We start from the raw sequence: 12,313 nt of genomic DNA on the forward strand, positions 1-12,313 counted from the left end.
TTTGTCATATTTTACATTTTAACAAGTAGCACAAAGTCAACAGGAAGCATTGTCTCCTTGGTTAGGAGTGTAAAAACAGGAAGGAGGAAGTCAATTGCAAATCTGTGTTAGCTGATTGTCAATTCAAGTTTCACCATAGTGGATGTCCATTGACTATTATCATTGTACTGTGTTGTTATCCAGAATTACAGTGAGTGTTAATGTCAATATTACGGAATATCAACCTTAGTTATAGGAAGTAATTAATGTTAACTAACAAACTGCACTTTCCTATACTTGGAAACAGGATACTATTAGTGAGAACAAGTCACAGAATTTGCACATAGAGGAAAACAAGGCAAGTAAAATTCAGCATCAGAAACATAAGGAAAATCATCCTTTCTTTTTGGGCTTTGCTTGATCTTGATGCTTTGACAGAATGTATAATCTTTTAAGATATGATTGTACCTGCCCATCTGCTGTGGCTCAGTGGTTGAGCATTGACCTATGAACCCTGAGGTCACGATTTGATTCCGGGTGGGGCTCATTCCTGGGTTGCGGGCTCCGTCCTGGTGGAGGGCATGCAGGAGGCAGCCGATCAATGGTTCTCTCTCATCATTGATGTTTTTATCCCTCTCTCCCTCTCCCTTCCTGTCTCTGAAATCAATAAAAACATATTTAAGAAACTAAAAATAAAGATAAACTAAAATGATTTACAAAAAAGATATAATTGTACCAGTTGTTAAAAAAATTAGGATATGTCAACTCTATTATTTAAAAAACTAGTGGCCTGGTGCACGAAATTTGTGCACAGGGGTGGGGGGAGTGGGAGGGATGTCTCTCAGCCCGGCCTGCACCCTCTCCAATCTGGGGGATAACTGGCAGTCGGAAATCCCTCTCACAATCCAGAACTGCTGGCTCCTAACCACTCGCCTGCCTGCCTGATTTCCCCTATCTGCTTCTGCCTGCCAGCCTGATCATCCCTAACTGCTCCCCTGCTGGCTTGATTGCCCCTAACCACCTCTGCCTCAGCCCCGCACCCGGGACTCAGGATTTCCTCCTCCCTCTGGTCAGCCATAGGCACCCAGGCTGGCTGCAGCCACAGGGAATGGTGGGCAGGTGGCTTCACCTGGGCTGCAGCCACAAGTGCTGGTGCTGGGGACTGCGGGGTGGGTGGCTTCTCCATCTCCTGGGCCACAGCCAGCTGCAGGTACTGGTGCCTGGGACTGTGGGGTGGGTGGCTTCTCTGTCTACCAGGCTGTAGCCAGCCGCAGGTGCTGGTGCCTAGACCGCAGGCGGGCGGCTTCTCTGTCTTCCCTGGGATACAGTGTGGGTGACTTCTCCAGCTGGCTGTGGCCTGGGATCATGGGGCAGGCGGCTTCTTCATCTCCTGGGCTGCATGGCTTCTTCATCTCCCGGGCTGCGCCAGCCTCAGGCACTGGCACCCAGTTTCTCCATCTCCCCCAGGATGTGGGGTGGGCGGCTTCTTCGGCTGGCTGTGGCCTGGGATCACTGGGCAGGTGGCTTCTTGGTCTCCCTGGCTGCAGCCAACCTCAGGCACTGGCGCCCGACTTCTCCGATTCCCACAGGCCCAGAGCGGCTGGGGGGTGGGGCTGCCGCCATCTTTGTCATGTTAATTTGCATGCTCACTCCTGATTGGCTGGTAGGCGTCATGGAGGTACGGTCAATTTGCATCTTTCTCTTTTATTAGTGTAGACTAGAGGCCCAGTGCATGAAATTCATGCACTTGGGGGGTCCCTCAGTCCGGCCTGAGCCCTCTTGTAGTCCGGGAGCCCTTGGGGGAATGTCCGACTGACGGCTTAGGCTTGCAGTTGGACATCCTTAGCACTGCGGCGGAGGTGGGAGAGGCTCCCGCCACTGCTGCTGTGCTCACCAGTGGTGAGTCCAGCTCAGGGCTTCTGGCTGAGTGGCGCTCCCCCTGCGGAGTGCACTGACTACCAGGGGGCAGCTCCTGCATTGAGCGTCTGCCCCCTGGTGGTCAGTGCGCATCATAGCGACTGGTTGTTCCGCCATTTGATCGATTTGCATATTAGCCTTTTATTATATAGGATTGTTTGGCAGAATGTCTTCAGTTGGATTAAAGGAAGCACCTGGGCATTATTTTATAAAACATTCTAAGAGTGCATGTGGCTAACTAGAAGAAATATTTCATGGGAAAACACACATAAGGTGAATATTTTATAAATAATCTTTTCCAGTAGTCTGTGATGAGAGAGATTGGATTCTCTGTGTATATGTTTTTTTTCTTCTTGGTGTTGCTAGGAACTCCCAATTCCTCTGTAACTACAGGATACCTACTTGGTTTAGATACCCCACACTGGTAATTTAGGACACTTACCTTATCCTGTATTCTTTACTTAGCTGTACAATATTGTGGGTATTTAAAAAAACAAAAAAGTGTTGTATAAAAGCTAGATGGAATTATATTATTACTAGAGGCCCAGTGCACGAATTCATGCACAGGTGGGGTCCCTAGGCCTGGCTGGAGATCAGGGCCAATCAGAGCTGGGCCGATTGGGGCCTACCGGCCAGGAGGAGGCACAGGCAGAGGGACCGCGGGCCAGTCGGGGCCTGCCAGCTAGGGGGAGGGACGGGGTGCGGGAGGTTGGCCACCAGCCCCAAGGAGGAAGCTGGCCCTCAGTCCCGCTGGGAAAGGTGCCATGTCTGCTGCCACCCACCCCCAGTTCCCCATCCTAGCCCAGGGCCCGAAGGCCCTGGCGGGGTCAGGAGAGGAGGGGATGGTTGCCGGGCCAGGTGCGGAAGGAATGGACGCTGACGCCACTGGCCAGCCATGGGAAGTTGGCTGTGGGAATGCACTGACCACCAGGAGGCAGTTCCTGCGTTGAGCGTCTGCCCCCTGTTGGTCAGTGCTCATCATAGCAACTGGTTGATCAGTCATTCCGGTTGTCTGGTCGTAATGGTCATTTAGTGTTTTATATATATATATATAAAGACCTGGTACATGAAATTTGTGCACTCGTGTGTGGGGGGGTACCCTCAGCCTGGCCTGTACCCTCTTGCAGTCTGGGATCCCTTGGGGGATGTCCGACTGACGGCTTAGGCCCACTCCCCATAGAACGTTGGTCCACCATTCGGTCGATTTGCATATTAGCCTTTTATTATATAGGATTTTTCTAGAGGCCTGTTTGACATGCTCTTTTCCTCAGAATTCTATTCACTTAAACTATACCGTTAGACCCTTATTTCTGGATTATTTTGTAGTAGTGCTTCCCAGCATGTTTTATGTCTTGGCACAAAGTTAGATTGAAGGCTGAGATCATTATGGTGGTATGCCTGTAACCTATTCAGTTGGGAAGATGTGCTGTAATGTATTGGTTAGATAAGGTGATTTGTAAACCCCGTATTATTGTAACAAATGTGTATGTGGGTTTGTGTATGCGTGTGTGTTTTAGTCAAGGATTTTTTAATTTTAATTTTATTTTTTGGTTTTAATTTTAGGTACCACTTCAACTCAAGTTAAGGAAAAATGAAAAAAACTAGTGGAAGGTTACTGGGGAATCTCACAAAATTCTTAGGGTAGTTATACTTCTGGAATAAAGAAAGATTTTTAAATCATGTGACTTTATGGGAAAAGAAGCCCTTCTCCCAAATAATCATAACTTATTCACTATCTTTGAATAATATTTTTAGCTCACTGGATGGATATTACTGAAATTTTGGGCTCCTTAAGTATATCTAAAGAAGAGACTCCTACTTCTGACTCTAGTTGCAGGGTTTCAAGTGGGTTAAAAACTGGTATTGAAGAGACTGTTCCACTGAAAGATTAGATTAAAATTTCAATTTACATAGCCAACAGTACAAACACCAAGTGGTCACTCTGATAGAACAGATAGAACATCTCAGTGTAGCTTCCTGTAGCTTCCAGGACTCATATGGGGGGCACAGAGAATTGCTAATGACTTTACCTGGGTCAGTGGTCGGCAAACTCATTAGTCAACAAAGCCAAATATCAACAGTACAACGACTGAAATTTCTTTTGAGAGCCGAAAACCAACTTCTGCGCATGGGCCACGAAGTTTCAATTGCACTGTATGTGCGTGCCTGCATGTGGTGTTTTGTGGAAGAGCCACACTCAAGGGGCCAAAGAGCCGCATGTGCCTTGCGGGCCGCAGTTTGCCGACCACTGACCTGGGCAAAATGGGGTCCTACTGGATCCCAGAAGCTTAATTTTTTTCTGTGTACTGCCCTTTTATATTTGGGGCTTATGTATGCCCCATTCTGAAAGAACATAAACTAACAATTCATGTGCTTTTATGTAAAGGGCATGTTTAAAATCTTGGCTTTAGTTTAATTGCCAAAATGACTAATTTGTTGCATGACCAACTTGGTGAATTTACCAAATTTACTAATAAACCAAAAACTTTTTAAAACTATTTTTGAGGTTAATAGCAAACAATTTATATTGGATAGGATGGTTTTAATAGTTTTGAAAATTTCTGACCAGTTTTTGTGTGTGATTACTTTTAACATTGTCTTCATAGTATTGTTTTTAGAAATGTTTAATTTGTCAAAAGCTGATAATGATAGGGTAGTTAATTGTCTTATAGATATATTTAATATTCAGCAAAATATATTTTATAATTAGTAACCAAAATATCAGTACTAATCAATAAGATAAGTACCTGGAATCTGGAAAGCATTCAGTGTAAAAATGAAATTGCTGAAGAATATAAGCAGTCTCTTTAATATGAAATACCAAATCTTAATTATTAATAAGAAATACAAAATTAAGCTTTATATGTCATTTGAAACATTGGTGAAAGAATAGTAAAAATGCCTATAGACTGGAAGAATAAAAAATGCTCAAAAGGATACAAAAGCAATTTTTTATACTAGAAAACCAGAATTAAGACTAATGTCTCATTTTAGGATCTGACAAAAAAATGTGGTTAGTGTTTGAAAAAGTAAAAAATGATATTAAAAAGCATCCAGTGGAAGTCAGATGTAGCTGATACAATTTCGTCAGATAAAACAGTGAAATTTTGTTTTCTGATAAAGGTTTGTAGGAAGTATTGACACCAGAAGGTAAAACAGTGTCAGTGCCCAGGCATTCCTGGACAGTATTTCTGCCTTTAGTTTTCCAGTATTTTGAAAGTCCATATCCTTGCTAGAGTCATTGCTTTTTCTTAAAAGCAGCTGATTGACATTTCATAAAATTTATAGGAAAGTCTGCTAATGGCTAGTATTGTAATGGCAGTCTATTGTAGGTGAATATCTTTTCACAGTATTCTACCTGGGCCTTAGCTTTGCTCTTTTATGGTTATGCAACAGTATATCCATTCTATTGGAGAACAACAGATTCTGTGATAAAGAAAGGCCATTTTATTTTGTTTAGAAAAGGAACTATAGTACTCTAGCAAATATGGGCAATTTGAAGAAATTGAGATTGGGTACTTTGAGATTATATCAGCTTTTCTCAAAGTGTACACATTATTTTAGTAGAAGTTAAAAAATCTTTCGTAGGAAACATGTTATTTTCTCCATAGTTATTGTGATGGAATTTTTTTTTAAAACAATGAAGATACAGTGAAAAAATACTGAAAATAGTATATTGAAAATAGTGCTTTTTGAGTGAAAAATACTGAAAATAGTGCTTTTTGACAAAATAGTGCTTTTTTCAGTGAAAAATGCTGAAAATAGTGCTTTTTGACAAAAAAAAATCCTAATATGTTACCAGTAATTAAAAAAAGGGTCCTTTCTTACATAGTATCTTGTGAATGTTGTTTGTTTTCCATCAGAAAAAGATGTTTCCCTTAAAAAAAAAACAGTGGAATATGACTAATAAATCAATTACCTTAGCAAAATATAGCATGTGTTCAAAAGTTGAAGCAGCCTGAATTCCTAAGGCATTTGATTTGGTGATCAAAGCATTAATTTTCAATGAACCAATTTTAACATCTTAATGACATCTTAGTTTTCTTATATTTATGTCCACTAGGTGGCGACCTATACATAGACTTCAAGAAGGCTTTTCTGAAAGATCATTTTAAATTCTATAAGCCTGATATATCAAATAATCAAATACTGTGTGATATCTTACATTTCAACACTTTGCTTTTATGTGGAAGATTTTATATAGTAAAGATAGAAAACTTGTTTATACTTAAAAATTTTTAGCTACAAAGACATATACTTTGTTTTTATGTGTTCCTAGTTGCCAAAATTAAAATATGTAAATAAGATCTTTAGTGTAGCATAGTACATCTTTGTTTTCTATTCAGATGAAATTTTAAAGTTAGCTATTCTTTTAAAATTTATTTTGCATCTGCATTTTTGTCTGATTAGCAATACATTTTGCCAGAAGAAGTATGATTTTATTGTGCTAAACTTTTAGAAGGGATGACTAAACTCTTACATTGAAGTCATTATCTGTATATGAAGCATTAAGGAACAATCTGAGTGTATGTGGAATAGTGGAAAATTTTGTGTGTTTTTTTAGAATATTAGTTTCTAATGTTTGCTTTCTGGTTTTGTCATTTATCTGTGTGTATTTATTTATAGGAATGTGATTAATTTGCCAGTAAACATTATAAAATGCTGGAGGGCATTTTGAAAGAAGAAAAAATTACTTTACTAAAATTGTATATTTGTTGAAAATTTAGGATAATAGTATTTCTGGCACATTAGTATATTAATTAGATGGATACTACTGTTAACCAGCCTAGGGTTCAAAGAATGAATATTGCTGAATGCTATTTCCTTTCTTGTCCTGCAAATTAAATATTTAAGGAATAATGATTATTATTCAAAGACCAAAGAAAGGAAAAGAGAAAAGTATATTTTTCAGAGTTTCTTCAGCTGAGGTCAGATGCGTACAGTGCCCTCATTTTCCTCTGCTTCATATTTTGGTCTTTCTTATTTTGTTGCATTTGTAATTTACAGCTGCCTAACAATTAGCTATGCCTCAGTTCTCATCCTTTTCTCTGTCCATCGGATGATTTCACCTGATGGATGCAGCAGTGCACATCAGGGATTCCCTATTGAGTCATTCTCAATTGTTGCTCTTCAAAGGTGATCTGGTTAGTTGCTGTGCTGGTAACTTCTTTGCATTCCCTGCTGCTTCTCACCATTTCTGATTGGAGAGTCTGTATAACATAATGATTAGGAGCAGTGGCTTTGGAGTCAGGCCGGCCTGGGGTTAAATCTTGGCCCTACTATTGTGTGACTTTGGATTTAAAATCTTAATCTTTCCATACCACATCTGTAAATTGGGATGCTAACAGAATGTACATCGTAAAGCTGTAGTGTATATTAATGAGATAATGAATGTAATGAACTTAAATACTTAATTGTGTTACTGCTTTTTAAAAAAACTTCACCACATTAAGCCAGAAGTAGCAGATATGACTCCTCTTTTATTGGCGTTTATTTATTTAATTCTTTTTGCTCAATCCCTTTACCTTTTTCACCCAGCCCTGCAACCCCCCAGTATGACTCTTCTTTAGTCAGTTAAGTCACTGTGGAGAATTGTTGACAGGGAGTGTCCATCTTCTCAGCTTTTCTCCGTATCCCCTCCCTTCACTATCTCTCCAAATTGTCTCTATAATTAAACATGGGGCCCTTCAGAGAAAAGAGTGAAAATTCTGCTATGCTTATGGTGTCAAGAAATTCTTGGGATAAGAATTGCTTTTGCTTTCTTCCCTTTCCTAGTGTTCGTATGCATATCCACCCTTTCTCCTTTTTTGCTGCTCTCTATTCAGTCAGATATTTATTATTGCCTTTTAAAGCACATTTTTAGAATGAATAGTTACTTTTAATATTACTTTTCATCAGAGTAGGTAGAGGATTAACTCAGCCACATGCAGTGATTAGTTTCATTTTTGAGTGCTTGCGTGCTGGATTTTATTTTACTTTTTAAGAAATATTTTTTATTGATTTTAGAGAGGAAGGAAGAGGGAGTGATAGAAACATCAATGATCAGAGAGAATCATTGATCGGCTGCCTCCTGCACGCCCCACACTGGGGATTGAGCCTGAAACCAGGGCATGTGCCTCGATTGGGAATTGAACTATTACCTCCTGGTTCATAGGTCAATGCTCAACCACTGGGCCACACTAGCTGGGCTGCGTGCTGGATTTTAGATTTTTGCTAGATCTATTAAATTGAGAAAGTCAGAACTAGGAACTTTCTAGTGTCCTTTCCAGGGCCAACATTCTATCTTTTGATAAATTTTGGATTCTGGCACTTGCCTGATCCTTCAGTACTTTTTAAAAATACAATTTTTTTCTGTAATTTAGAATGATTTTTCACCTCAACATGTTTATTTCTGTGTACTCTGCTCAGAATGCTCTCATTGATATGGCTGTGGGTGACGAGTGATTGTATTAGTTTGGAATGCACCTTCTATTCATGATTATCAAGGGTCAGGACTTAGGTAGATCACAACCTAATCTTTCTCATTTACAGTACTAATTCCTTAATGTTATTTTTATTTCCTTCATTGAGACTTGAGAGTTTTACTTTAATGGCAGAAGGCATGGAATGTAAATAGTTCATCCATGTCAGGCTCTGGTTTTCTGTGAATGGAGGGTGTTAAGTTCTGATATTGTTTTCCTCCATATTAATAGCATCAATAGGAAAAGAGGAGTTCACCTGTATGCTATAATAGATCCACTGGCATTGTCCTGAATCACTATAAAACAATACTAGTTTTCTTTTTAAAACTCTGGAGAAGAAATTGGAAAGACACACCAAAGGATGGACTTTTTAAGAACTTTGTAAAATAGTCCTAACTGGTTTGGCTCAGTGGATAGAGCGTCGGCCTGCGGACTCAAGGGTCCTAGGTTCAATTCTGGTCAAGGGCATGTACCTTGGTTGCGGCACATCCCCAGTAGGGGGTGTACAGGAGGCAGCTGATTGATGTTTCTAACTCTCTATCCCTCTCCCTTCCTCTCTGTAAAAAATCAATTATATATATATATATATATATATATATATATATATATATATATATATATGTATATTTTAAAAAGAACTTTGTAAAATAAAATAGACTTCTGGGAAATAAGTATTTATCTTCCTGTCTATTTATATGTTACTATTAAATTGAAAAGAGATAACAGTATTGCCTTTGCACTCAAGAACGGAGTGAAACCTTCTTTGGAGGGGCACTGTAGTAGGGCAGTCCTGAAATATCCCTTGCCAGATTTCGCTGCAATGTTAAAACTGTTGTAAGGGGGAAAAACCAGTTATTTGGTACGTTTGTTTACTGCCTGGTATTTTAAGAGCCAGATAACTACCAAACTGCTTTATTAAACATGTTTTTAAAATCTCAGAAATGCATGTATTTATTACTTAAAAAATATTATACTTGCTCACAATTATGAAATAAAAATTTCTTTATGGCATGCCAAGGTCAGTTAGATAAACTTCCTCTTGCACATGGATTTTTCTTTGGAACAACATTGTTTATTTAATTAAGAGTTCTTTTTATATGTACTAATGGTAGGAAAAGTGGAAATTCTAGTCCTGCCTTGGTCACTCGCTAGGTTACATTAGTCATTTACCATTTCTAGGCCTGTTTCCTCATTTGTGAAAAGGAGGCAGTGATACTTTCTCTGGTGTGGTATAAGAAAGAAATGAAGTATTAGATGTAAAAAATGCAAAAGGCCCCATACAGATATCAGGTGATAGTGGTAGTCAGCTCATTTAACAATGGATAATTGAGTGTTGGCCATATTTGATACTTGTAGCTAGTACTCAATTATTCAGCAGGGTTCACTCATTTTACAAGGATTTGTTTGTCTCTTAAGTGCATACTGTGCTAGTAGCCAGTATATATGAGCACTTACATACAATGTGTTAGTTATTGTGCTAAGAATTTTTCATGTGTTTACTGTAATCCATGTAGTAGTCTGATAATAATCCTCATAACAGCATTTTTTATCCCTATTTTATTGTTGAAAGAATTAAGATTTAGAGAAGTCAGGTAGCTTACCTGAGGTTGAACAGCTAGTAAGTATTCTTTCTGATTCTATTTATCATCCATCCATCCATGAACCCATCTATTCATAAATTATTATTTTTTATTGGGCATCTGCTATATAATAGACAGTATTCTAGGGCTGGATATACAACAGAGAACAAAACAGACAAACATTCTGTGCCCTCATGCAACTTACATTCTAGTAGGGGAAGATGGAAAATAAAGTGTGAAATAGAGAGTATTTCTCCAGTAGTAAAAATGATGCAGTGACAAAGTAACTCCTTTATTTTAGAAAATAAAAAAAGAGAGAAAATAAAGCAGGGAAGAGAGAGAGAGAGAGAGAGAGAGAGAGAGAGTGTGTGTGTGTGTGTGTGTGTGTGTGTGTGTGTGTGTGTGTATAATGTAGCCAGAAAGGGCCTTATCAAGAAAGGGGTAACAGTGGCTCATTAATTGAGAGTCGACCTATGAACCAGGATGATATAGTTCGATTCCCGGTCAGGGCACATGCCTGGGTGGTGGGCTTGATCCTCAGTAGGGAGCGAGCAGGAGGCAGCCAATCAATGATTCCCTCTCATTGATGTTTCTGTCTCTCTCTCCCTCTCCCTTCCTCTCTCAAATCAATAAAAATATATATTTTTAAAAAAGAAGGGGGTAACAGACTGAAGGAGGAGAGGGAGGCAGCCACACATGAGAAATATGATCCAGGTAGAGGAAACTATGGGCAAAGCATAGGATAGGAATGTGCCTGGTGTGTTTCAGGAACCACAAGGAGGCCAGTGTTGCTAACATGGAACAAATACAGTGAAGAATAAATAGTTGGAAATGAGGTCAATGAGATAACATGGGGAAAAATTATGTAGAGCTTTATGGACTGTTGTAAGAAAAATTGGGTTTTGAACAGAAGAGAGAAATGGGATCCGAATTATGTTTTAACTAGAGGCCCAATGCACTAAGATTCGTGCAAGAATAGGCCTTCCTTCCCCTGGCTGCTGGCACCGCCTTTGCTCCGGCCTGGAGCCGCCTTCCGCCTCTCGCCTTGTCATGTCAATTTGCATATTCCCCCCTATTGGTTGTGGGTGCCGCCATCTTTGTCATGGAGTTATGGTCAATTTGCATATTCCATCTTTATTAGATAGGATGGGATCATTCTGTCTACTGTGTTGAGAACAAACTGAAGGCAAGGCATATTGATGATTTAGTCCCAGGGAAGTACCAGTGGAGGTAGTGAAGGTTGATTTGCTGGACTGTTTTGGTGGGGGTAAGAGAAAGAGGACAATCAGTGATGATTTCAAAGTTTTTTGCCTGAGCAACTAGAAGAACTAGCAATTGCTGAGATGGGAGAAAACTGTGAGAGGAGCAAGTTTCAGAAAATAGGAAAGTAATTTATTTTAGACATATTTGAGATGCTTATCAGATATCCACTTGGAGAGATACTAATTTCAGAAGAGAGGTCAGGGTTAGTAATATACATCTGGAAGGTGTCACTGTGTTTATGGAATTAAAGCTCCAAATCTAGATTAGAGAAAGAGAGTAATATAGGTACAAAAGAAATGCCCAAGATGAGAGCCTAGTTCTAGCTTAGCTCTTTAACAGCCCAAGTACTTACAATTGCTATCCTATATTGTCCTCTCTAGTATTATAATAGGTACTTATTGAAAACCTAAGCCATGGAGGCTGCCCTCAAGAAGCTTATGTTCTGTGTGGAGAAACAAAATATATGACATATAATTGAAACATTTAAATTACAATGCAAAGTCATATATGATTACATGTCAGAATGAATGGAAAGGACTATATGTTTAGCTGTCCTGCCCGTGAAAAGATTACTTGGCATTGAAATGATTGACAAAAGCCTGTTGGAGGAAGTGGGACTTGAACTAAACCTCAAACAATGGGCAACAGATTGGAGGCAGGGGGTGCATTTTGGGGAGGGTGCCAAGACTACTCTTGGGTTCAATAATTCACTAGGAGGACTCACAGAATTTAGCAAAGCTGTTATACTCACAGTTACTCTTTGTTAACAGCAAAAGGATACAGACTAAAATCCACCACAAGAAAAGCCTTGTAAGGCAGGGTCTAGGAGAGCTCCAGGCAGGAGCTTCCAGTTGTTTGTTCCAGTGGAGTAGTCTGGACAGCATTTACATCTCCCGGCAGTGATGTGTGTCAACACTTATGGAGTGTTGCTAACCAAGGAAGCTTACCCCAGCCATGGTATCCAGGATTTTTACTGGGGTTGGTCACATAGACATGGCTCACTGCCTGTGTTGCTGACCTTAGTCTCCAGCCCCTCCAGAGCAGATACCATGGTCCTTACTCACTGTAAATCACATTGTTAACATAGACTGTTTGGCATTGCTCAAGGCCCCC

The 12,313-nt window shown here is 39.8% G+C and overlaps 1 protein-coding gene across 4 annotated transcripts in view; it reads left to right on the top strand.

The window, feature by feature from the left end:
- EXOC6 (exocyst complex component 6) overlaps nt 1-12,313 on the top strand; it is a 133,931-nt gene that overhangs the window by 13,264 nt on the left and 108,354 nt on the right. Inside the window, exon 1 of one of the 4 annotated variants that reach the window (XM_079793464.1) lies at nt 11,250-11,897. The exons of the other annotated variants lie outside the window; for them this stretch is intronic. Coding sequence (XP_079649590.1) covers nt 11,728-11,897 — 170 coding nt within the window. The 5' untranslated portion in view covers nt 11,250-11,727. Of the gene's footprint in view, nt 1-11,249; nt 11,898-12,313 lie in introns of those variants that run through there. 4 annotated transcript variants of the gene reach the window in all.

Source organism: Cnephaeus nilssonii (genome assembly GCF_951640355.1).
Source record: "Cnephaeus nilssonii genome assembly, chromosome: 16".
NCBI lineage: Eukaryota > Metazoa > Chordata > Mammalia > Chiroptera > Vespertilionidae > Cnephaeus > Cnephaeus nilssonii.